Source organism: Dreissena polymorpha, chromosome 4 (genome assembly GCF_020536995.1).
Source record: "Dreissena polymorpha isolate Duluth1 chromosome 4, UMN_Dpol_1.0, whole genome shotgun sequence".
Lineage (NCBI taxonomy): Eukaryota > Metazoa > Mollusca > Bivalvia > Myida > Dreissenidae > Dreissena > Dreissena polymorpha.
In genome coordinates this window covers 105,324,409-105,350,926 of record NC_068358.1, presented here as the reverse complement: position 1 = coordinate 105,350,926, position 26,518 = coordinate 105,324,409, and the positions used below count along the sequence as shown (strand labels likewise).

General features: G+C 36.7%; 1 protein-coding gene across 3 annotated transcripts in view; it reads left to right on the top strand.

Annotated features, from left to right (window-relative positions):
• Positions 1-26,518, top strand: part of LOC127877199 (rho GTPase-activating protein 7-like) — a 271,035-nt gene that overhangs the window by 135,516 nt on the left and 109,001 nt on the right. For all 3 annotated transcript variants that reach the window (XM_052422864.1, XM_052422866.1, XM_052422865.1), the window contains one exon: positions 15,579-15,606. In XM_052422864.1, the coding sequence (XP_052278824.1) occupies positions 15,579-15,606 (28 nt within the window). The remainder of the gene's footprint in view (positions 1-15,578; positions 15,607-26,518) is intronic.

The window sequence follows — 26,518 nt, the reverse complement described above, 5'->3', positions numbered from 1 at the left end:
TTTGTGGCCATGTTGTTGTATATCTTCCTCGCATATGTAGACGAACCTCTACTTGATCTTTAGAGTTGAACAAAAGGTTATCGTTCCCACCACCAGTATCGTGCAGTCCTCCACCATCTTTGTACACTGTAGTATATACACAAATATTGTCTTTTCTTACAGTCTCTGAGCTTCTGCACTCAACCGCAAGGGTCAATCCGTATAAATTCGGACAAAGGGAGAAATTCTGACAATACTTCTTCCCAAGCACACTAAATCTAGCCCCAGGCTTTCAGCGCCTACAGCCCCTTGATTCTTATATGGCTATCTTGACACACAATCCAAAAAAGAAAGATTAAGTCACATTTTTTCCCAATCATCATGAAACTTGCTTAGAACATTTTGTTGTTAGGATAATGGTTTCTTTGGAGATTAAATTGAAAATTTTCCTTAAAAAATCTGGCTGCAAGAAGTTGATGTTGTTTTCCTGGTGTGACATGATGAAAATATGTGTGCCATACTTTTATTTAAAAACAAATCAAAAACCCAAATAAGGAGCTATTTTTGTTGCCTATTTTTCAAACTTGGTGAGAACATTTATTACAATATCTTGTCAGCCAAGTTAATAAGCCAATCTGGATTTCACTGGTAAATGTTTGAATATCAATCCGGGAAATTCACATGGAATATTATTGATTTTGAGTATTGTTGTGGCTTTATTACAATTCTTCTTGTTTCCCCATATTAAAATCTGTAATTTAACTAACATATTCATTATACCAGTGAATGTTTTATTGTGATTAAGAGATTTGCATGCATGAATTTTTTATTAAAGCTGTTATAGACCACCAATATTAAATTTGTTAAACCGAACGTAAAATCTCACAGTAAATAAGACTGTTATTTGGTGTACAATAATTTGTGACGTCATTTTGATTAATGTTTTATTTTAGGAAAGCTTGATTTGCAACGTAACTATAGCAATAGATGTTACATGTGATTTCATTATTTTTATGGATTAATTTTGAATACGATAATGACTTTTGATCCTACTGTAACTGTTCCTTTGTTGTTGTAGTTTTATTTCTATACTAGGCAATGACTGACACATTTATGGATAGTTATATTTGGACTACTTTTCCTATTGCAATATTTGATGAAATGACAATTCTTAATAAGTAAAAAAAATGTAACATTATTTTGTGCCATTAAGAGAACAAATGACTTGGTTAGTTGTCACATATATTGGCCAAGCATCATGGGAGAAGATGAGGCCAGGTTAGTTGTGACATATATTGCCCAAGCATCATGGGAGAAGATGAGGCCAGGTTAGTTGTGACATATATTGCCCAAGCATCATGGGAGAAGATGAGGCCAGGTTAGTTGTGACATATATTGCCCAAGCATCATGGGAGAAGATGAGGCCAGGTTAGTTGTCACATATATTGGCCAAGCATCATGGGAGAAGATCAGGCCAGGTTAGTTGTCACATATATTGGCCAAGCATCATGGGAGAAGATCAGGCCAGGTTCAGGGTTCGCACAGGGCTTGAAAAGTGCTTGAAAACGAGTCCTAGGCTTGAAAAGCCCTTGAACAAAGGTTGGCCTTGAAAAAGTGCTAGAAAAGTACTTATTTCATGTAAAAAAGCCTTGAAATTTTTTATTTTGTTCAAAATTACTTTTATCATCGCCATAAACTTAAATCGTTCTTAAGGAAAATATTAAGAAAATGTATCATAAATTCCTTCGCGCAAAAAATGTGTACCAAAATATAAGTTTCGTACACTATTGGGTACGAAACATTAAGTGTACACGTCACAGATTATGAGTACTACGTCAGAGGTTCGCCATTGTGATCAATTTTCGCGAGTAAAAATTCAGCGATGGGGAAGTGTCGTTTCCAACCAGAGTGGTTAACTGAATATTCCTGGCGCTACTTTCTGGTCATAAACACCGATGATTTGCAGAAAAATGCTTAAATAATTACAACTTATACGATACGTCAACATTCTTTAAACATGAATATTCATGGCGCTATTTTCTGGTCATAAAGAAGTTGTCACAATGACGTTTATCGTTATGTTTTGCGCAAAACTTATGAATGTTCCTCGGAACAGAAAACAAATGACATTTGAAAAGCACATTGTTGGGTCCATATAAAGACCATTGGTGTCGGGGGGAATGGGTGAAAGCGCTTTGAAAAGCCACGATAAAGGGGAAACCCACAAAGAAAACATGAAATTGAGAAGCAAACAGGGGTCCTGCATTGTGCTTTTTGGTGAAACAGGAAGGTGCTATTGTTAAAACTGTGCAATCTAAACAGACATTAACAACAACAGCCCTGTGAAATACAAAATGTTATAGTAACTGACTTCTGTTTAAATGAAATGAACTAGTCTGTTTGATGTGAGCATATAAAGAGACAGTGTGTTTGTTTGTAATAACTTTAAAAAGTAAATACATATGTGAGACTCATTGAGTTAAGGATGGATAACATTTATGTGTATGTAATAATTAGAAATAACACAAATGATTTATTGTGAAATTAGTTTAATGTGTTAGAGCAAATAAATGATATATACTGTGTTAATCTGGCTTGAAAATGCATTTTTTAAAGGAAACTAACATACGGTTCTCGGCCTTGAAAATGAAAATTTGGCCTTAAAAAGTCCTTGAAAAGTGCTTGAATTTAGGTTTGAGATTTTTGTTTGAACCATGAGGTTAGTTGTGACATATATTGGCCAAGCATCATGGGAGAAGATCAGGCCAGGTTAGTTGTGACATATATTGCCCAAGCATCATGGGAGAAGATGAGGCCAGGTTAGTTGTGACATATATTGCCCAAGCATCATGGGAGAAGATGAGGCCAGGTTAGTTGTGACATATATTGCCCAAGCATCATGGGAGAAGATCAGGCCAGGTTAGTTGTCACATATATTGGCCAAGCATCATGGGAGAAGATCAGGCCAGGTTAGTTGTGACATATATTGGCCAAGCATCATGGGAGAAGATCAGGCCAGGTTAGTTGTGACATATATTGGCCAAGCATCATGGGAGAAGATCAGGCCAGGTTAGTTGTCACATATATTGCCCAAGCATCATGGGAGAAGATCAGGCCAGGTTAGTTGTCACATATATTGCCCAAGCATCATGGGAGAAGATCAGGCCAGGTTAGTTGTCACATATATTGCCCAAGCATCATGGGAGAAGATCAGGCCAGGTTAGTTGTCACATATATTGGCCAAGCATCATGGGAGAAGATCAGGCCAAGTTAGTTGTCACATATATTGGCCAAGCATCATGGGAGAAGATCAGGCCAGGTTAGTTGTCACATATATTGCCCAAGCATCATGGGAGAAGATCAGGCCAGGTTAGTTGTCACATATATTGGCCAAGCATCATGGGAGAAGATCAGGCCAGGTTAGTTGTCACATATATTGGCCAAGCATCATGGGAGAAGATCAGGCCAAGTTAGTTGTCACATATATTGGCCAAGCATCATGGGAGAAGATCAGGCCAGGTTAGTTGTCACATATATTGGCCAAGCATCATGGGAGAAGATCAGGCCAGGTTAGTTGTCACATATATTGGCCAAGCATCATGGGAGAAGATCAGGCCAGGTCAGTTTTGTAGTCTCAGGTGAGCTCCCTGTGGCCTTTGACTGTCTTGTTAATTTCTGTAATACATACGGAATATTAGGCTAGTCAATTGTTCCAAGAGTTTGGATCACTCGAGTGACTTGTGTGATGACGTATAACACGAGAGGCGGAGACTCGAGTGTGATGCGAAATAGCACAAGCCACGAGAGTGGTACAAACACTTGGAACAATTGACTATCGTAATATTCATTTTATTATATACAAAAACTAACGAAAACAGTTAACAAATGTATTTTTTTAATTTAACAAAACTGACAAAACAATGACTAAAACGGTAGTTTATTTAAGACGCGTATGAATACAGTTTATGTAAATTAACGTGTAAACATTCGAACCGGGAAAACACAGGTTTCCGACACGCTTTCCTTAATGCCATCGTTAATCCATTTTTTATAACAATTTAGTTGACAACTTTAATCCGATAACAAAAACGTTTAAACGATATGCACTTCCACTTCTATCTTCCATGTCTTTATCGAAACTTAGTTTAAACCACACTATTTTATTGTATTCCTTTCGAAATATACATTTATGCATGATAAACGCACACTCCAAATACGTTTTTAACACATAGTTTACTGTTAAAAAACACCACATCCGACATGTCATTACAGAGTTTAGATAAAACTATTGTGTTTTGTCACAGAAATGACGTCACACGATGTACTACGTAATAATATTTTGTAATATAAAATATTTCTATTTTCGGTGCGTGTAATGTGACGTCATTAAATGGGTCGAAGTAGTCCGGCTAGTATGGTAATACGGAATGGGAAACAGCGAGTAGCGTAATACAGGATTTTTTATTTCAACGATTGATACAATCTGTATTTTGTTAAAAGCATTAAACAGGTATATAATACATGACTGTACAGTAACTGCTGATTTATCAAGAAATGCTATTGACGAAATCAACTATTCTGAAACAATCAAAACTTGTTCAAAAGATGAACAATGCCTGTCCAGTAAGTTTTTTTATCATTCTTTTTTATGCAGAAAAAATACATATGAGCCTTGCATTGGGGAAAGGGTTCTTAATGCATATGAGTAAATTGTCATCCTAGTTTAGCCTGTGCAAACTGCACAGACAACATTTTCTGCCTAAGCTGGATTTCAGCTAAGAAGAGACTTCCTTTAAACGCAAATTACCATACAAGTGTAGTGTCATTCTGGATAAGCCTGTGCAGACTGCAGAGGCTAATCTGGGACAACACTTGACACACATGCATTAAGCTCCATTTTCCCAGTGCAAGGCTAATATGTTTGTTACTATTCAGCGTACTTTCTGGCACATAGACGTGGCACTTTTCATTTAACTGATGGCAAGTGCAGTCAAATAAGTCCAATGTAACGGGGCCATATATCTGTGTCACAAGATATAATGTCTGCAAATATTTGCCTAGTTTCCTTACGTAGTACAGGAATGCATGTTATTAGATTTTGCATTACAATCTAAGATTGTTTAAACAAATGAATACATTAAAGTATTAAGATTGGACCCCCACCACGTTCAATTAAGGCTATATTGATACTTTTAGCGTGTAAACTATGGTTTATTAAAGGGCCTTAAAATATATTTAGATTTAGAGAAAGCCCCGCTGTATTCCTTAACGATGTACAATTTTATTTTTGAACAAATTTTTGATAAAATTTAGTGGGTGGATAAGATGTTTACCAGATTCCTATCTTCATTTATTGTAGATTGGACTTTTCCATATTAGTCACTTTTCCACGATGTTTATGCAAAGAACCACACTCCACTTTAGAACTGTTTTAAATCTTATAATACAATTTATTGTAATGCATTAATAGCAACTTTTAAAGTGTATATAACAAAATGAGTAAATCTTGAGTCAACATAATTTAAAAAAATGTAACAAATACTTATTACTGACAAAGAATCTATGTAAAAATACTCAACGATTGTGTGACAATAAGAAAATAAGGCTCACTCTAGAAAAATGGGGCTTAATGCATGTGCTTTAAGTGTAATCCTTTATTAGTCTGCGCATTCTGCACAGGCTAATTAAGATCAACACATTCCGTTTTCATGGAATGTTTCCTTTAAAGGAAGGTGTCTCTGAACAAAAATCCAGTTTTGACAGAAAGTGTTGTATCTGATTACCCTGTGCAAAAAGCTTATCTGGGACGACATTTAACGCACATGCATCATGCTCTGTTTTCCTAAACCGCTTTTCAAAAACATGTATTTGTATATGCAATGCTCAGTGAATGAGGACTATCACCAGATTGGCATCCATTGGTCAGTTGTGTGAGCCCAGATTGACACCCATTGGTCAGTTGTGTGAGCCCAGATTGACACCCATTGGTCAGTTGTGTGAGCCCAGATTGACACCCATTGGTCAGTTGTGTGAGCCCAGATTGACACCCATTGGTCAGTTGTGTGAGTTCAGATTGACACCCATTGGTCAGTTGTGTGAGCCTAGATTGACACCCATTGGTCAGTTGTGTGAGCCCAGATTGACACCCATTGGTCAGTTGTGTGAGCAGAGATTGACACCCATTGGTCAGTTGTGTGAGCCCAGATTGACACCCATTGGTCAGTTGTGTGAGCCCAGATTGACAACCATTGGTCAGTTGTGTAAGCCCAGATTGACACCCATTGGTCATTTGTGTGAGCCCAGATTGGCAACCATTGGTCAGTTGTGTGAGCCCAGATTGGCACCCATTGGTCAGTTGTGTGAGCCCAGATTGACAACCATTGGTCAGTTGTGTGAGCCCAGATTGGTACCCATTGGTCAGTTGTGTGAGCCCAGATTGGCACCCATTGGTCAGTTGTGTGAGTCCAGATTGACACCCATTGATCAGTTGTGTGAGCCCATGTTGACACCCATTGGTCAGTTGTGTGAGCCCAGATTGACACCTATTGGTCAGTTGTGTGAGCCCAGATTGACAACCATTGGTCAGTTGTGTGAGCCCAGATTGGCATCCATTGGTCAGTTGTGTGAGCCAAGATTGACACCCATTGGTCAGTTGTGTGAGCCCAGATTGACAACCATTGGTCAGTTGTGTGAGCCCAGATTGGCATCCATTGGTCAGTTGTGTGAGCCAAGATTGACACCCATTGGTCAGTTGTGTGAGCCCAGATTGGCACCCATTGGTCAGTTTGTGTGAGCTCAGATTGACACCTATTGGTCAGTTGTGTGAGCCCAGATTGGCACTCATTGGTCAGTTGTGTGAACCCAGATTGACACCCATTGGTCAGTTGTGTGAGCAGAGATTGACACCCATTGGTCAGTTGTGTGAGCCCAGATTGGCACCCATTGGTCAGTTGTGTGAGCAGAGATTGACACCCATTGGTCAGTTGTGTGAGCCCAGATTGACACCCATTGGTCAGTTGTGTGAGCAGAGATTGACACCCATTGGTCAGTTGTGTGAGCCCAGATTGGCACCCATTGGTCAGTTGTGTGAGCCCAGATTGGCACCCATTGGTCAGTTGTGTGTACCTGGATTGACAACCATTGGTCAGTTGTGTGAGCCCAGATTGGCACCCGTTGGTCAGTTGTGTGAGCCCAGATTAACAACCATTGGTCAGTTGTGTGAGCCCAGATTGACACCCATTGGTCAGTTGTGTGAGCTAGATGGTCAGGCCACCCTCTTACTGTCAGGAGTTAACTGAAATATTGTCATGGGCAGTTAATTGAGGGCTTATCCTTACCGTATTTCATGTAAAGAATATATGTGATGTAATAGGATATTTCAGCATGCCCGTGTTGGACAATTTAAATGAATATGTTTTTATCCTTTAGAAAGAACTAATGATTTCTTCATGTACTTATTAAACCAGAAATGCAATGAATGACTTTAGTCTGTGAGATTTTATTCAAGGTTACTGGTATATGTCTGTTAACTTTTAATGAATATTATATGGGCTTAATTCCATTCTAAAGCTCAAATTACATATTTTTTCGAAAATAAATAAAACATTATAAAATGTTAGGGCATCAAATATTTTTTAATTTGAACAGTTTCATTTCAATATGCCTGAGAAAATCATTGCCAATTGCCATTGCTAGATTATAATAAAGATTTCCTTATCGGTGTGTATACGGTAGTTGAACACTTAAATGGCTTCATGCATGGATGTTCAACAGAACTTAATGAACTTAATAAACAATTACATGAGGTGTGTGTCACCTCACCAAATACCCTCCATTGATTGGAGTTTTCCTGATTGGAAAAGATGATTCAATCATGTTCACTTTGTGACAAAAATGAGTGCCCCTGTTATCTAGTTGGGCTTTATTGGAGTGCAGATGAAAGGATTCTAAATGATAGTGTGGGGTATGGGAGTTGAAACTTGGAACAAATACTTCTTTGTTTTTGGTTGTTCATTTAGAATAGCCTGGGACAGTGAGTTTCAGTTTTTGAAAAACATTAGTGTGGAGTTAGTTTATTGTTAGTGCTACCTGGCTATATGATTTAATGCTTTCAATTGTAAATAATTTTGTGTTTGAAGTGAGCTCTAGGAACTGTTTAATGGGTTTTGTGTTCAAAATGACTTCAGTTAACTGTTTACTGGATTTTGTGTTCAAAGTGACTTCTAGTAACTGTTTAATTTGAAGTGACCTGAATGTGTAAAGAGGTGAAGTGGCATTTTTTAAAGTTTTTGTCTAAATGTGCTTTTAAAGTGTACTAATGTGCCTAGTGGAAACATCTTTAACGGTAATGAAAGAAAAAAAGGAAGTTCATGGCTAAATAAATGTTATTTGGTTGTACATTTATGAAAAAAATGACAATTAGTGACATTGAGAAATAGTATATATTCTAGACATGTTTGTAAAGAAAACCTCTTCAATTTATATTATGATATATTTAACCTGTCTCTATAAATATTCTACTTGACCTTGACCGATATCGTCATGGTTACAGTGCAAAGCCACTGCTGATAGGTTTAAGACTTCATGTTGGGTTTTTTAAATGAGTTTTAAACGTAGCTAATTTTGTTCATATTTGAAACAAATTTGCACAGGATTTTGTGTTCATAATTATGTGTCGAAGTCAATAAATGATTTCAATTTTGAAGCTTAAAATATATTGTTTGTACACCAATACTAATTGAAACACTGTATTCAAGTTTGTTATTTTGTTATTTACAATGCAGTAATGAAATAAAATAATTTTTAATCGTCGGACTCATCGGTTGGTGCTGTCTTGGAATTGACGACGTCCCTGATGATGTCGGAATCCGTCAGTGATTCTGTCGAGGTGAGATCCCTGTCGAAGTCGACGAACTCGCTGATGCTGACTGAAGAACCATAGGCAAGGATCAGCTGTGCCAGTGGGATGTGGTCCTCGGGGTCTTCCTGGTCCGAGTCCAACTCGTTGATTGCCGTCGGGTCTGCGCTGAAGCCGGCGTGTTTGTAGCAGTTAGCAATAGTCGCTGGTGTGACTCTATCCCAGGCTTCTCTGAGCATGAACATTGCGTCCAGGACGGTAATGACCACCGTGTCGTTGTTCTCAATGGCCACCAGCTTCTTGGAAACAACACGTTTTCTGTAGTGGATCTTGAGGTTCTTGATTACGCACTGGTCCATCGACTGCGTGATGCTGGTGGTGTTTGGTGGCAAGAAGACGAGACGTATAGCCTTCAGGTCTGAGACGTCCGGGTGGGCGGGGCAGTTGTCTACAATCATGGCGATCTTGCGACGTTTTCGGAACATCTTCTCTTCGAGGGTCCTCAGCCATTCGGTGAACACGTGTGACATCATCCACGCTTTTTTGTTTGCCCGGTAGGTGGTCAGTAGATGATGGATGCTCTGAAAACAGCGGATTTCCTACCGCACAGTATCGGGAGCAGCCGGGCGAAGCGGGGCGGTGAAGTATCAAAGAAAATTTTTCTCACCTTTTGCCGACACTGGGACAGTTATTCGCACTTCGAGATAAACCACAGTAAATACATGTAAAATCGGGACTCGGGACAAAATTTTATATCGACATATCGAATTATTCGACATAACGAAAATCGAGATATCCGATATTTATTTATATAGATAAAGAAGGAAAAAAGTTGGGACATTGAGCTTACTTCGACATATCGAGAATATCGAGATATCCGATGTCGACATAACGAGAGTGGACTGTACATTAATGACTTAAATTTATCTCATGTGATTCATGAAGAATATATTATAAAACAGTCAACATGAATTAATTGAAGAAAAATAAATCAATCAAAAGGCTGATCTCTAACTTGTTACATTTGGTTTACTGGCCCCACATTGTTTCTTTGCACCATAACAGGGTAACTTTTATGGTGCTGTCATAAGTATTACCTTGATAGAACCAAACGTTCTTTTTGACACTTCCTAATTTGCTTTAAGGACATTATCGAATGATGTGCGAAAATTTATGAAGGCCAGGTTAAACCGATCCATAATACTTCAAAACAAGAATGATTCAGCTTGCATTGATGTGTTGCTAGGCAAATTTAAATAAAATAATTCTGATTATCTCTCACATCAAACAAGTTCAAAGAATGAGCACTTATTACAAGATAAACATGTAAGTTACCTGGTTAAATTCCTACAGAATACTGACAAAAATGTCACAGAATACAATAAATTGATATATCGTGTAAACTTTAATATGAGGCCATTGCATTAATGTTATTGAAGGTGTTATACGTCCAAAACAACCTCCGATTAAACATGACTGACCTCATGTCATTTGTAGGCAGCAGTTTCAGCAAGTATTTGTGGAACTGGACGAGATGACAACGAGATACGTAAAGAGGATGTTGTTGAGTGTTAGACGTGTCAAACATTTTAAAATGAGGCACCTCTTAGTGAACTGTTTCCTTTAACAAACTGTACAAGATGCCTCAGTGTGCTCAAGCAGGATGGTAGATAAAAGAAATACACTCCTGTCTGTTTCAAAAAACTGTTTTGGAAGGATTCGGATGTAAGTTCTGATTGTCCATTAAACTATTTGCATTTGGACAATAATTAAGACATTTGAGGAATAAGATAAATGTGCAAAAGCACATGATTACAAGACCATTTATTGGCATTGACGCTTACAATTATTTCCGAACTAATGTACTAATAACGTTGTCAAAACTTTTGGAATAGATTGTGTAATTGACTGTGTGCAATCATGGATGGACTGTGTGGCCTATTGAAGTCTCAACCCTTCGTAACCCTGGTTAACGCTGCTTCACCCAGCGTCAGGAGGAAAACACAAATGGTAATTCAGGTTGATACACTTTTGTTACATTGTGTACAAGATATTATTTGACCTTTGACTATATATATATATATATAGTTTGTTGAAAAGACAAAGCACAACATATTGAAAAAAATACTGAAATTTGACTGTGCTTAGAAAATGTTTGTGTGTGTTTTTACATGTGTATTAATTCATGCCTGAATTGCTCTTGTTATGAGAGCATTGAAATATTATTTGTTTGCATGCTTGCATTCTTTGAAAACGTCTTTACTAAATCAATGTCATTTTAGTATTATTGATGTTGCTAACTGAAAACAAGAGATTTGTGCAGGGTTAGTTAGTCTACTAAGAAATAGACAAATATATTGGTCTTTACCTTTAGACCTATTTACTAGCCTCTAAAAACATTATTTGAGCAGCGCTCGGTAAAAAAGGGCTTAATGCATGTCCTTAAATGTCATCCCAGATTAGCCTGTGAAGTCTATTCCAAATGAAAATCCTGTCTGCGGACTGCACAGGCTGATCAGGGGCAACACTAATAACCAGAGTGGGGCTCAATTACAATCCAGGTAGTGGGAACACCTAGCAGTGGGGCTCAATTACAATCCAGGTAGTGGGAACACCTAGCAGTGCAGCTTATATTCTATCATCAAGTGAACAAAATTGCATAATTTTCCAGTGATTGTTTTATGATGTGTGGTTGCTGGAACTTTTCTTTCCACAAATACATCAAATCACTCATCATTTTGTTTCCAATTGGCAAAATATAAAAGGATGAAGATATTCATATTTAATTAAATTTTTGAAGTTAATCTTGATACTTATCTTAATGTTTGAAACACTTCAATTTAAAACAATAACAACATAGCAATATAGCAAAATAAGTGGCTTAAATTGCCAACTTGGAATTTTTATTTCCCAAATAACCTATTTTAAATATATAAATTAATAAATGGGCTTTTTACAATACAGTTAAATAAACTAACAATAATATGTTTGTATGTAAAAAAAAGAGAACTTGTTTAAATTGAATGAAATCAAACTTGTTTCCACATCTCTTCCATTGCTCAGCAATTTAGTGATTGATGGTTACTTTTTTTGGTATGGGAGATAACTCAAATATCTTATTGCATTACACTGGTAGAGTTAATTCCCCTGTTTTGGTGATGTGTGAAGCAGCATTTCTAGCTGTGCTGCCTTATAATAGGACCTGAACACATTTATAGAACAAATAACATTGAATCTTCATTTTGTAACCCAGCCAGAAAATCCCCAACCTCAATGGGGAATGAACCGGTACCTCCCAGTTCCAAATCATGCAGACACTCTACCGCGTCCCTATAAAAGCTCTTCCACAAATTTCATACTGCCACAACATCTGTGGAAAATCGGACAAACCACAAGCATACATGGGTTTTTCACATAGGTGCCAATGTAACCCTTCTTGAAAAATCCCCAACCTGAATGGGGATTGAACCCAGTACCTCCCGGTTCCAAATGAGACACACACTCTACCCCGTCGCTATTAAAGCTAGCTCATATAGCAAGGCAGTATAAGTTCTCCTTAAACCTAACATTACTACAATTGTATTTACCGGATTCAACATTCAATTTGGGGTGTCTGTGTGACACTCAGAAGATATGAAATGTCTCAAAATCTCTATTCTTATCACATTTGCATGTTTCTGTTGGACTAATGTAGCGTGAGCGACCCAGTCTCAAATTTCCTGACACAGCCTGGGTCTGTCTTGTTCTTACTTACCAAGCAAACAGCTTTAATTTAATTATCTTGGTGAATTATCGTTTGTATGGTCATTCATGTTGAAACAATGCTTCATCAATGCTCATGGAGATTTTTTTTACAAACGTTTGTGTAAGGGTCAAGTTATTTTGGCAATAAATTATGTCAGTTTTGACACATGAGTTAACCTGGCATGCTAAAATGTCCATTAAAATTGTGAACAGTTGAACATGTTTGATGTGTATGAGTTTATAGTTGGTATTAATGATTATGTGCTGAAACCTTAATAGGGTGAAAGACTTCAACTGCTAAGTAAATAAGGGTTTGTTCGTAATATATTGCTTTTTAATTACTTTTAAATTATAATGTACAGGGGATCATTATGTTTTGAAATGAAAGAAGTTTAAATTTGTTTGCAAAATATTGCAATTTATTATGTACCTTAATCGTTTTTCTGTTCCTATTGCATGGAACACTGAAATACCATAAATGGTTTGCGATAAAAACGTTTTGGGTTTTTCATATTCTTTAGAAGCCATGCTTCTTAATATTGTCTTGACAAATCATCACTCACGCAATTATTATTATGCCTCAAAAACTATTGTTTACTTGATACAGGAAGACACTTTAACATTATACATTGTAAATGACGTAAGGTGGTTTGTCGGAATTTTATTTTCATTTTGAAAGGGGTAGGACAATAACTAGATAATATACATTATTATCCCTCGCCATAGGCGGAGGGATATTGTTTTGGCGTTATCCGTCTTTCCGTCCGTCCGGCACTTTTGTGTCCGGAGCCATATCTTGGAAGTGCTTTGGGGGATTTCCTTGAAACTTGGTATGAGTACACTGCAACTCCGTTACATCGCGATATGTTATATCGCGCTGTCCATTATATCGCGAGTCGGCTATGGCTCCCAAAAAATCCAGCAAGAATGATCACAAAAACACTTTTTTTTTTTTAATTCGTTGACAAGTTATAATCTGACAATATGCAAACCGCGATAACAACCGGTTCTGGCTAGTAATTGATCACCCGTTATTTCGCGGCTTATACTTGACACGCAGTGAAGCGTGAAAACAGACCGTAAGTGACAGTGTTGTTTTAACACGGATTGAGTTGTTTGCAGCACTTGAGTTATTAGTGTCTCATTCTCGATAATTATGTCAGTTTGTATTATTCTTAATATCAAATACATTTTGGCATTTGTTACTATTTAAAGATGTGATGAAATAACGTCCAAACGGGGCGTTTTTTTCCCACTGAACACGCGTAAATCGGAGACAAAGGATATTTTAGCACTATTTATTTGACGCTAGAATTTGTTAATGTCGCATTAGCATTAAAATTCGGAAGCGTGTTTCGGATTACAAATTTAGTAAAGCTCATTTGAGAATCAAACGAAACATTAACATTGTGCGTAATTAATGCAACGATAATTTGTTTGTTTAAGCGCATTACATGCCATATCACTTATTAAAACGTGAAAATAATAACTAGGAAAGTAGCAAAAATCTAGGTTTCTACACTACACAAATGTAGGTGTATATCTTTTATACACTACACAAATGTAGGTGTATATTACGCTGATCGTACCTGAAAATAAAAATTAATAATGGCATTACAATTTCCACGGTAATCAAAATTTTAATTACGCTATTACTTTTATACAAATAAATATTTTGTTGTTGTTGTACAAAAGTACATGTAAAATTGGTTATTATTACGATACAAAGATAAAGCAGCGCCGTACATAAAATGAAAACACCGATGAAATTTGACACATTAACTGCACATCAACTGCTTAACAACTAAGTCAGACATGTCTGAATTTATATCGCGCTCTGGATATATCGCGATCGCGATCTTTGGACCCCGTCAATCGCGATATAATGGAACTGTAGTGGATATATATGGATAAGAGGATGATGCACGCCAAATGGCATTGTACACCATCGGATAATAACGGAGTTATGGCCCTTTGTATCTTAAAAAAATGCTTATTTTGTGTGTCCGGAGCCATAACTTGGAAGTGCTTTGACGGATTTCATTGAAACTTGGTATGAGTATATATATGGATAAGAGGATGATGCACGTTGGCGTTGTCCATCCGTCCAGAAAACTTTTGTGTCCAGAAGTATAATGGCGAAGGATATCAATTCAACGAATTTGCTTGTATAATGATTGTTTTCTTCATGTTTTTTATGAGTTTCAAACAGCATTTAATGTATTATAGTTTCTCATGTTCATTATTTTGTTTGACCATAGTGTTGTTAAATAGACCAGATTTTATTTTCACATAAAAACATGATATTTTGAACACTCATGGTTGGGAATGGGGCTAAAGGTAAGACCACAGTCATAGACCTTGCCCATGGCATTGTGTTTGCCTGCCCCAAACCAGTTGGGCGGTGCTCTGTGAAAAAGGGTTTTTATTGCATGTGCTTAAAGTGTCATCCTGTGTCTGTGCATTCTGCACAGACTTATCAGGGACGCACAAACTTATCAGGGATGGCACTTTCTGTTTTTATAATATTTTGCGTTTAAAGAAAGTTTCTTCTTAGTAAAATTGAAGGTTAGGCGGAAGTTTAATCTGGGACGACACTTTACGCACATGTATTAAACCCCCTTTTGGAAGAGCATGGCCCATTGGTAAACATTTTTGCCCAAGAGAAGATGTGTTGGTAAATGATGGGGTCTGTAGTTGAAAGGTCAGGGTCTGTTATTAAGAGGGCATTCATATATCCTGGGAGCATTGTACTGGCATGTTGCCTTACAAAAATATTTACTCAAAGTATGTTGAACTTTGTGTTTGCTGTTATTAACACAAAAGTAAACATATGAAGCCAGTATATTACATTTAATTGTTAATTTGTCCTTGCTTGGCATTTAGGATTTACTTCCAAGATATTTGTACTCTTTTTCTTTGGTTATTTGACAGAACTATGATAACACAAGTTATTTCTGAAGTTAAATATTATAATTTGTGTTGTTTGTCTTTGCAGGCAGAGAATTCCAGACGAGAAGAAGCAGGTATGTACTGTATTAGTATGTAGGACATCATAATTATATGGGCCCCTGGGAAAAGGGGGTTTATTGCATGTGCGTAAAGTGCCGTCCCAGATAAGCCTGTGCAGTCTGCACAGGCTAATCAGGTACAACACTTTCTGCTTTTATGGTATTTTTCTTATATAGAAAGTCTCTTCTTAGCAAAAATCCAGTAAAGATGGAAAGTGTCATCCCTATTTAATCATGGACGGCACTTTACGCTCTTCATTTAACCCCATTTTCACAGAGCACGGCTCATATCTATTGTGCATGATATATGTGATTGAGCAGTGCTTTCAAAAAAATTGGGCTTAATGCATGTGCTTAAAGTGATGTCCCTCATTAACCTGTGAAATCTGCAATAATTTAAGGTACAACATTTTCTGCTTTAAAGAACTTTTTCCATTGAACGGAAGTCTCTTGTTTAGAAAAATCCACTTTAGGCAGAAAGTCTTGTCCCTGATCAGCCTGTGCAAACTGTACAGGCTAATCTGGGATGACACTATGCATTTAGCCCAGTTTTCCCATAGAGAGGATCTTATGGCTTTTTTCTCTGTACATGCATTAAACTGAACTATGTGCCGCCCACCTTTAAGAGGTTTTCAAGTGTCTCAACCTTGACTGGAAGTAATTATCACCACGCTTTTTGAAAAGCGTGGGGATATTGTGGTTATCTCCGCCGTCTGTCCGTCCGTCCGTCTGTCAGTCCGTCCGTCCATCTGTCCTGGCCTCTATCTCCTCCTACACTATAAGCACTAGAACCTTGAAACTTACACACATGGCAGCTATGAGCATATGTGCGACCCTGCACTATTTGGAATTTTGATCTGACCCCTGGGTCAAAAGTTATGGGGGTTGGGGTGGGGCCGCGTCAGAGATTTTCACTCATTTTTTTATGTTTTTTTACATTAACTTCTTTATTTCTACACCGATTTACTTCAAATTGATATTGAACATCTCTTATGACGATACAGTCAATCTCAACTATGCATGGCCCCATTACCAACCCTGGGGCGCCCCGCCCACATAGATCACACCCACCAAAAATTGCCTTTAACTATAATTTCCTCATTTCTACACAGATTTACTTCAAATTGATACTGAACCTTTCTTATGACAATACGGTCAATCTCAACTATGCATGACCCCATTACCAACCCTGGGGAGCCCCGCCCACATAGGCCACACCCACCCAAAATTGCCTTTTAACTATAACTTCTTCATTTTTTAGGGTATTTTACATTAACTTCTTCATTTCAACACCAATTTACTTCAAATTGATACTGAACCTCTCTTCTGACAATACGGTCGATCTCAATTATGCATGGCCCCATAACCAACCCTGGGGCGCCCCTCCCACATAGGCCACACCCACCCAAAATTGCCTTTTACTATAATTTCTTCATTTCTACACCGATTCACTTTTAATTAATACTGAACTTCTCTTATGACAATACGGTCAATCTCAACTATGTATGGCCCCATTACCAACCCTGGGGTGCCCCGCCCACATAGGCCACACCCACCCAAAATTGCCTTTTACTATAACTTCTTCATTTCTACACCGATTCACTTCTAATTGGGACTGAACTTCTCTAATGACAATACGGTCAATCTCAACTATGCATGGCCCCATTACCAATCCTGGGGCACCCCTGGGTCATACATGCGGCGTGGGAATACCCGTCAGCCTCTGCCGCGCCATTTCTAGTTAGGTATGACTCTTATTTATACATAGTTTATGGTTAAATTGCCTATAACATTATGTTTGAACAACTTTTTAAAGAACTGTCATAGTTTTAACAAGAATGAAAAAAAAAAAAAGGCAAGACACTGTTTCATTGAATGCAATCTCTGAAAAACTGTTGAGTGTATATTCAGATATTCAGAATTGTATTCAATTAGATAATATCTGAAAGATGTAGTCTTGTTCAAGGTTCAAAATAGGATCTAAAATTGAAAAAGGTTGGGTTTAATTGTTGCTCTAGAATTATGGTTTGTGAGCCCTAATATCTATAGAAAATGAGGCATAGATACTTTATAACAACATGCTCCTATTGTAAAATAAAGCAAACATGTTTTACATGTCAAGTGGCCATGATTCTATGGTCAGGTGGAGGAACTATCTCTGGTTATCAGAGAAGGCTGGGTATTTACAGTGGGGCTTATCAGCTACATGCTTTTCTGCCCAAATATCCTCGCAGGCTTGCTGGTAGACTGCCCGTGTCATTGGGTTTGATTACTCATGGCCCTATGTCCATTATATTCAGTTTGTTCCTACATTTATAAAGGATTTAAAGTGTTTGAGTGCTTACTTGATTTTCTATTTCTATTTGCATTTATAATCAATGAAAGTGGTGAATGTTAAAGGATGTTATTTTAAAAACCTGAGTATATTCATTTGATTGAAATATTTTTTTTCATATTTTTTTTTTCTGTGAAAATCTAAATGTTGGAATTGAGCCACAGGGCTTAATGCATGTGGGTAAAGTTTCACCCCAGCTTAGCCTGTACCGGCTTATCAGCGACAATACTTTCCACTTTTATGGAATTTTTTGTTTAAGGGAGGTTTCTTTTAAGCAAAAATCCAGTGTGGGCAGAAAGCTTGTCCCTGATGAGCCTGTGGGGAATGCATAGGCTTATCTGGAACAACCCTGTACAGCATGCATTTAACCCCATTTTTACTGAGTTTAGCTGCATAATTTTACATTTGGGAGTGGCATATCTTCAATAATAAAATATGACAGAGAATATGATATCCAGACATTAATACCCTCACATATTTACAGTACACCCATTACTATGTAGGAATTGAATAATTTAGGTTCACCTGGTAGTTTTAGCAAAATCATTGTGACATTTAGGCTTTGCGGCCTTAATAGTTAACTGCTATATGGTCTTATGCAATGCTTTCAAGTGGCACTTTTGACCCTTGTTGTGAAATGAATGAATTATATTTTACTGCAAACTACTGTGGTTTGACCTGAATATTGTAAAGAACTATTAACATTTCTTTTAGTGTTGTATAAATGCAGTAAAATTGTTGAATAATTTATGATCTTTTGTGGTTAAGGCAATTCTCACTTCCAGCAGGGTTTTTTACATGGTTTAGAAGGTTTGGGTGACTTGTTTTGTTTTTTGCAGAACATTTGAAGTTTCACTGTTTGTGTTACTTGTTCAACCAAAATAAGTATTTATTATGAAGTGAATCTGTAAACTGTGTTGTATTCAGTTGCTATGTGTGCCCAGTTTTATTATGCTCCCCCAAAATTTATTTTGGGGGGAGCATATAGTCGCCGCTTCGTCTGTCCGTGCGTGTGTGTGTGCGTCTGTCTGTCCGTCCGTGCACAATTTTTGTCCAGCTATTTCTCAGCAACTAATGACCGTAATTCAATGAAACTTTATGGGAAGCTTCACTACCAAGAGGAGATGTGCATATTATCAGCGGGTTCTGGTCGGATGATTTTTCACAGAGTAATGGCCCTTTGAAATTTTCTATAAAAAAATTATTGTCCCCCCAACTACTGTGCCCTCAAGACGTTTCCTTTTATCTGAATATATAGTGCAATATTGTGACCCAAAAAAACTTTGGGGAGCATCACCCGTCTCCGACGGTTTCTTGTGTATCATTAGTCTTTATATTGAGAGGTGCTCTGTGAAAAGGGTTTTATGTCCCCCAGTCTATACTGGGAGACATATTGTTTTTGCCCTGTCTGTTGGTTTGTTTGTTGGTTTGTTGGTTTGCGCCAAACTTTAACATTTGCCATAACTTTTGCAATATTGAAGATAGCAATGTGATATTTGGCATGCATGCGTATTTCATGGAGCTCAGAGCTCCAGATAATTTTTTCAGCCGAGGGGTATTTCACTCATGAATTTTTTAATTGATGAGTAAAAATCAAAATCCGATAATTTTAAGGAGTATTTATGTTCAAAGGACCTGAATTAATAATAAATTGTACATGTAGTGTTAACTTGCTACTACAAGCAGTTTTGAACACAATAAAGCAAAAAAAAATTTTTTATTTAATATACTGTCAATAATAGAGCGTACAATTTTTTCTGGTGTTACTAATGACGATGTCGACTTAATAGAGATCGACCATTTATAACTGCCTCGCCATTAATTTTGTTTTATTTACATGACAATAAAATACAAACACATGCAGGCGCTGCGGAACATATCACAAAAAGAAAAGCGCTTTCGGGACAGGGACTGCCGGTCAGGGCGGCACAGATCGTGACGGTCATATGAAAAACAAGCAAGCAGCATGTTTTCGCATTACATGATGATTGTAGTGGATTCATTGATTGCAAACCGGATTTTAATATATGTAACAGTTTAAACATGTGCTTAGGCACGTTATCTCAATGGTAAGCGGGTGGTATCCGTAAAACTTGTTTATTATATATGTGTATTTCGGCTGCCATTTAAACAGTGCTTGAAGGAAAAAGGTTTTTCCATAGTGCCACACAAGAGATGAACTAATAGCAAAACTTATATGCTTGAAGTTGGGCGATTCGGGTTTTTTTCGAATGTGATGTCAAATTTTTCACCATTAGCGTATATCGATTCTCAACAATGCAGCGGATAGTCCGTTGTGTCAACATCAGCCTTTACCGTGGGCCAAAATGAAATGATACCGTTCTGACTAAGGAGTAAATTAGGTCGGGAACCACATTCTGTACATAGATGTTGATGTCACTACGTTTTTACTGGTGTGGACACAATGACGGGAACCAGTCATGATTACATGAACTTATACAATCTCCACGCAGAGTTGTCGTTCCTTGCTCTCACATACAACTCTGCGTAAGGCTCAGCATGCCATTTTGTCTACCAAATAGGTAAAACCGAACAAACGCATTCAATGTATATTTGAGTGGATATTTAAGATCGCATGCATTAAATTAAGAAATATGACTTTTAAATTTACGATAAATCGTGCACAAACTTGTGAGTTTTAATGCAACTCTTTGGAACTATTTTATTGCCCATTTACACAGATGGAATCATTCCCTTGCACTTCACAAATGTAAACAATTGTACATATTTTTTTTATTGAGTTACGTTAGGCATTGCTTCGACGTATATATGTATGTTGGTTTCATAACATAAAAAAACATATCAATTTTATAATAATTAATTAAGACTGATATAAGATATCATGGTATGAGATGGTTTTCTATTCAGCTGTGAATGCAATGTAACCGTCGTGCAAAAGATTGTTTAGTATACTGTAACCTCAATGATAAACGCTTGGAATGATCATGACATGAATGAGACGTTTTCATATCAGTAGTCCGTTCTGAGCCCAACACAGAGGTGAATGTAATGTAACCGTCGTGCAAGAGATTGGAACTTATATTCATGTATAAACGGCTAATACGCATTGAAGTTGCACACGATGCGTAATCCGAATTTAGCCAGGAGTTTTTTTACTCAACAAAATTTTAAGCCATGCGTATTTTCTTTTTTTTCATGCGAATTTTACGCAAATACGCATCTTATCTGGACCTCTGATGGAGCTGCTCATTTTGAGTGGTGAAAGATCAAGGTAATCCTTCAAGGTCAAAAGTCAAGGTCAAAGGTCAAATTTTGCAATATCGAAAATAGCAACTTGCTATTTGGCATGCATGTGTATCTCATGGAGCTGCACATTTTGAGTGGTGAAAGGTCAAGATCATCCTTCAAGGGCAAAGTCAAAGGTCAAATATATGGGGGACATAGTGTTTCACAAACACATCTTGTTTAATGCATGTGCTTAAAGTGTCGTCCCAGATTAGCCTGTGCAGTCCACACAGGCTAATCAGGGACGACATTTTCCGCCTGAACTGGATTTTTGCGAAGAGGAGACTTTCTGTAAACAAAAATACCATAACAGCGGAAAGTGTCATCACTGATTAGCTGTGCAAACTGCACAGGCTAATCTTGGATGACACACTATGCACATACATTAAACCCCTTTTCACAGAGCATGGCCTATTTTTTTTTTTTATCTTAAGTTTGTTTTTCTATCTGATTTATAATTTTGAAAGATGATGAAAAAATACATTCACATTTTTGGAGGGTAGCAATTTACTTAAATAAAAGAATCGGGATGTTCATACATATTAATTTCCTTAAGTTTAGAATTTCCTTCTATCAATCATTATGCTCTACATCAAAGATGACTGCAATATTAGCAATAAATTTTATATTATGATATATATGTATGAAAGTCGATTCATCGGTGGATAGGGACCTTATTTTCATATAAGTTTGATCAAATGTCTTAATAATGTTGTGGGCATAATAGCCTTCTCAAAAAAGAATAACAATCAGGTTTAAACATGATTAAAAACCAATTTAATCCTTGCAGTATTTTAACCATGCTAAAAGCGAGGATTTTAGACACGCAGCATTTATTTTTTGCACATGATTTTCAGCTTACCAACTGAGTTGTTTCTAGGTTATATCTTGGTAAAACTTGCTTTAAGCCAAACCATATTAAGTGGTTTGAAAGTGGGTGCACTATTCTACAATTGTGTTTGTTTTTTAGTTTATTTAAACATTCTTAAACCAACTTCTTTATGTGAAGTTTGTTTTCATTATTTTTAAAGATGGTAAAAAAGGTGCTATTTTGAGCAAATAACCCTTTTCCACTTAGATACACATTTTGATGCATTTGTAGTCCCTTAGAAAGTTGAAATGATTAAAGACCATTCTGACTAGATTCAAGTTTCATAGGCTTCATTTCCAATGCTTTGATACTAATGAGCAGCAAACTGCATAAAACCTGAACAGACTGTGAGTTACTGTTGTGGTTGTATGCTGGTTGCATAAGCCATTTCTTCTTTGCTTCTAACTGGGAAAGGGTTAATGCTTCCACAGAGTTGTGGTCCTTGACTTAAACAGTGGCCATTTGAGCCTTCCTGTGGATTAACTTGGTTTTATGCATGTGCGTAAAGTGTTGTCCCAGATTAGCCTGTGTAGTCTTCACAGGCTAATTTGGGACAATACTTTCTGCCTAAACTGGATTTTTGCTTAGAAGAGACTTCCTTCAAAAACAAATGCCATAGGAGCATAAAGTGTTGTTCCTGATAGCCTGTGCACACTGCACATGCTATTATTCGACAACACTAGGCACATGCATTAAGCCGCATTTTGCCCCAGAGCATTGGCTCATTTTGATGTATTGGATCCATGAAACCCAACTTTGTCTTCATATTGGATCTATGAAACCCAACTTTGTCTTCATCAAAACTGATGATTTGTCTCCTGAGATTGCTTTAAACATAGTGAAGGCAGTTCTGTGTTACACACAACTGAATGTATAAATGAAACATATATATAACGTATGTAAGATTGTAAGATTATATGATAAGCCTCAGTATTCAGTTTCAAGTGCTATATATCTTTCTTGTTGATATGAATTACATATACATGATCAGATTACTATAATTGATAATCAGGGACATCACAGCCTAAACCAGAATCTTTTTAACTTGCAGTACCCATTTGGCCCAACATAAACGATAATTTATGGATACGTTCAAAAGACATCGTCTAGATCGGCTTTGTCTCACAACGCTGTATATTTAAGTTAATTTGCAAAACCTTCTTTGCGCAATGGTAAAAGCTGAACTTTTGATGTTCGTCAACAAGTGTGTATAGAAGTATTTGAAGCAATTGTATGAAGTACTTAAGATGTCATTGAAAGGGGAAGATTTGTATTAATACGGCTTACAACATCATTATAAGTTGTGAACGATTTCCACTGTTGGTATTGTGTGACGCTGCTTTCAGATGAGATCTCTTCAAACTGTGAATTGATGCTTCCGGTTTTAAACTTGCTACAGTGCAAGGATTACAAGCATGAAATGTTCTTATATGGACCAAAAGGAATGTTTTTATAGCCTCCGGAGTGTGTTGTGGTTTAAACAGTAAACATTTATTATTACGTGTTTGTTTGTTTGTTTTTTTCCGTCATACATATAGCTTTTCTTAAATTAAATTGTATATTGTTGAATGTTAGTTTTCATGGGTAAAAACATTGAAAATGTTGTATTTAAAATAATATTACAGTAATTATATAAGGTTAGTAGACAGCTTATTGCGCAATTCGTTCCTTGCATTCTATGTGGCAGCTGTGACATAAATGTGATGCTGTATGTCGTACTGATTGCACGTGGCTGATAGAGATGGATTATATGCACTAAAAACAGCAGCTGCATGCCATGCACCATTTTGATTTATCATTTTTAGCTCATCTATTTTTTGAAAAAAAAAATGAGCTATTGTCATCACCTTGGCGTCGGCGTTGGCGTCGGCGTCCGGTTAAGGTTTGTGTTTAGGTCCACTTTTCTCAGAAAGTATCAATGCTATTGCATTCAAACTTGGTACACTTACTTACATTCATGAGGGGACTGGGCAGGCAAAGTTAGATAACTCTGGCATGCATTTTGACAGAATTATGTGCCCTTTTTATACTTAGAAAATTGAAACTTTTGGTTAAGTTTTGTGTTTAGGTCCATTTTCTTCCTTAAGTTTCAAAGCTATTGCTTTCATACTTGCAACACTTACTAACTATCAGAAGGGGACTGTGCAGGCAAAGTTATGTAACTCTGACTGGCATTTTGACAGAATTATGTGCCCTTTTTGTACTTAGAAAATTGAAAATTTGGTTAAGTTTTGTGTTTAGGTCCACTTTATTCCTACAGTATCGAAGCTATTGCTTTCATACTTGCAACACTTATTAACTATCATAAGGGGACTGTGCAGGCAAAGTTATGTAACTCTGACTGGCATTTGGACGGAATTATGGGCCCTTTATACTTAGAAAATTCAAAATTTGGTTAAGTTTTGTGTTTTGGTCCACTTTACCCCTAAAGTATCATAGATATTGCTTTCATACTTGGAACACTTGCAAACTATCATAAGGGTACAGTAAAAGGACAAGTTGCATAACTCTGGTTGTCATTTTTACGGAATTATAGCCCTTTTTTGACTTAGTAACTTTGAATATATGGTTACATTTTGTGTTTCGATCCACTTTACTTCTAAAGTATCAAGGCTATTGCTTTCAAACTTCAAATACTTTCATGCTATCATGAGGTTACTGTACCTGTCAAGTTGAATTTTACCTTGAACTTTGAATGACCTTGACTCTCAAGGTCAAATTATTAAATTTTGCTAAAATTGCCATAACTTCTTTATTTATGATTAGATTTGATTGATACTTTGACAAAACTACTCTTACCTGACATACCACAATAGACTCCACCCAAACCATCTCACATATGACCACCACACCCACTATACCCCCCCCCCCCCCCCCCCCCGAAAAAAAATATTTATTTTTGTTGCATTTTTTTTTCCGCATTTTTGGAAGATAATGTAATAAATGTCCACACACCCACACTCCACACTATACACCCCTCTTCACTCCACCCCTCCCTCCTTTGTGATTGAAATTGAGAGTCCCTTCACCTTTAAAAAGAAAATAGATGAGCGGTCTGCACCCGCAAGGCGGTGCTCTTGTTAACTTCTTGCATCATATTTTAAACAATATTTTCCTAGAATGTGAAAGTGAAATTTTCAGTGCTCATTGGCTGATGTGGCACATTGTTGAAGATGCAAATTGCAGTAAAGCCACTATATAGGACATTATAATTGTGCTGTACTTTGGTAAAGTGGGGTTTAATGTGAGTAAAGGGTCACCCTAGATTAGCCTGTGCATTTGACACAAGCTAATCATGGAAAACTATTTCCTGATCTTTATGGAATTTTTCCTCTAAAGGATTTCCCTTTTAAATGAAAATCCAGTATTTTTTATTTATATTAAGGATTATGTACTTAAGTTTATTAATTAATTCAACTTTAGTAAATTTTTAAAAGCACTTAAACATTCAGATCAATATTATGTAATATTAGAATAAATATTGAAATATTAAGAATGATGTTCTTAGAGTTCAGTTTATTAATTTAATCAACTTTAATATATTGTTTTTTTTAACCCATTTTGTTTGTTATCTAAAAAAAAATAAAATTTAAAATGATAATCAACAAAAACGTTAACTGGATTCCATTTTACCACACTATGTCTTATTTCAAGAATATTTTATTGTACCCACAATATAAGAGGCATAATGTGAAATGGGTCTTTTATAAACATACATTTTATATGAAAACCTTGCATACAACATTGCCCCTGACTGCTGCAATGCGCTGGCTGATCTGGAGCTAACCTGGCTGCGAATAGCATAAAACCTATTTTCGCATGACACTGCTCAAATGATAAGCAAAATGTAAGCTTTATAATTATGCAAGTACCTGTGTCAGGTATGAAAGGTCATTATTTTGATGAATTTTTCTGATGACAATCTCCCCTCTCCTGTGATTGTATCATTCATATTAAATTACAACTGTGTGATTTCGCATATCTCACACCAGCTGAACCGTGAACGATAAAACTTTTCTTGTCTGTGATATTTTTTTATTATTTCTAATGCCTTTCAGTTTATTCATTGGGGTGCACCAGCAAATTGTCAGCTATTACGAAGCTGTCAGTTGCCTTTGATAGCCAATATGACATGATGCAAATAGTCAACAACAATTTCTATATAAATGGGAGACCAACATCTGACATTTCTTAAGGCAAGAAATGTTGTTGTTGTTTTTTTGCTAAGAGAAAACTTTAAAATCTAATGACCTAGAAGTATAACATATTTATGAGAAAAATGATTTGAATAAATAATTAACATTTTCATGTTTTAATGTATACAGACATGAAAATTGCAATGCACATCTGGTGTGTTACCTTGTATAATCCCCGGTTATTTTAAGTTCATAACTGAAGGGCTGGGAAAAAATATCTCACTCTGGGAAGATTGCACTTATTGCATGTGTGTAATT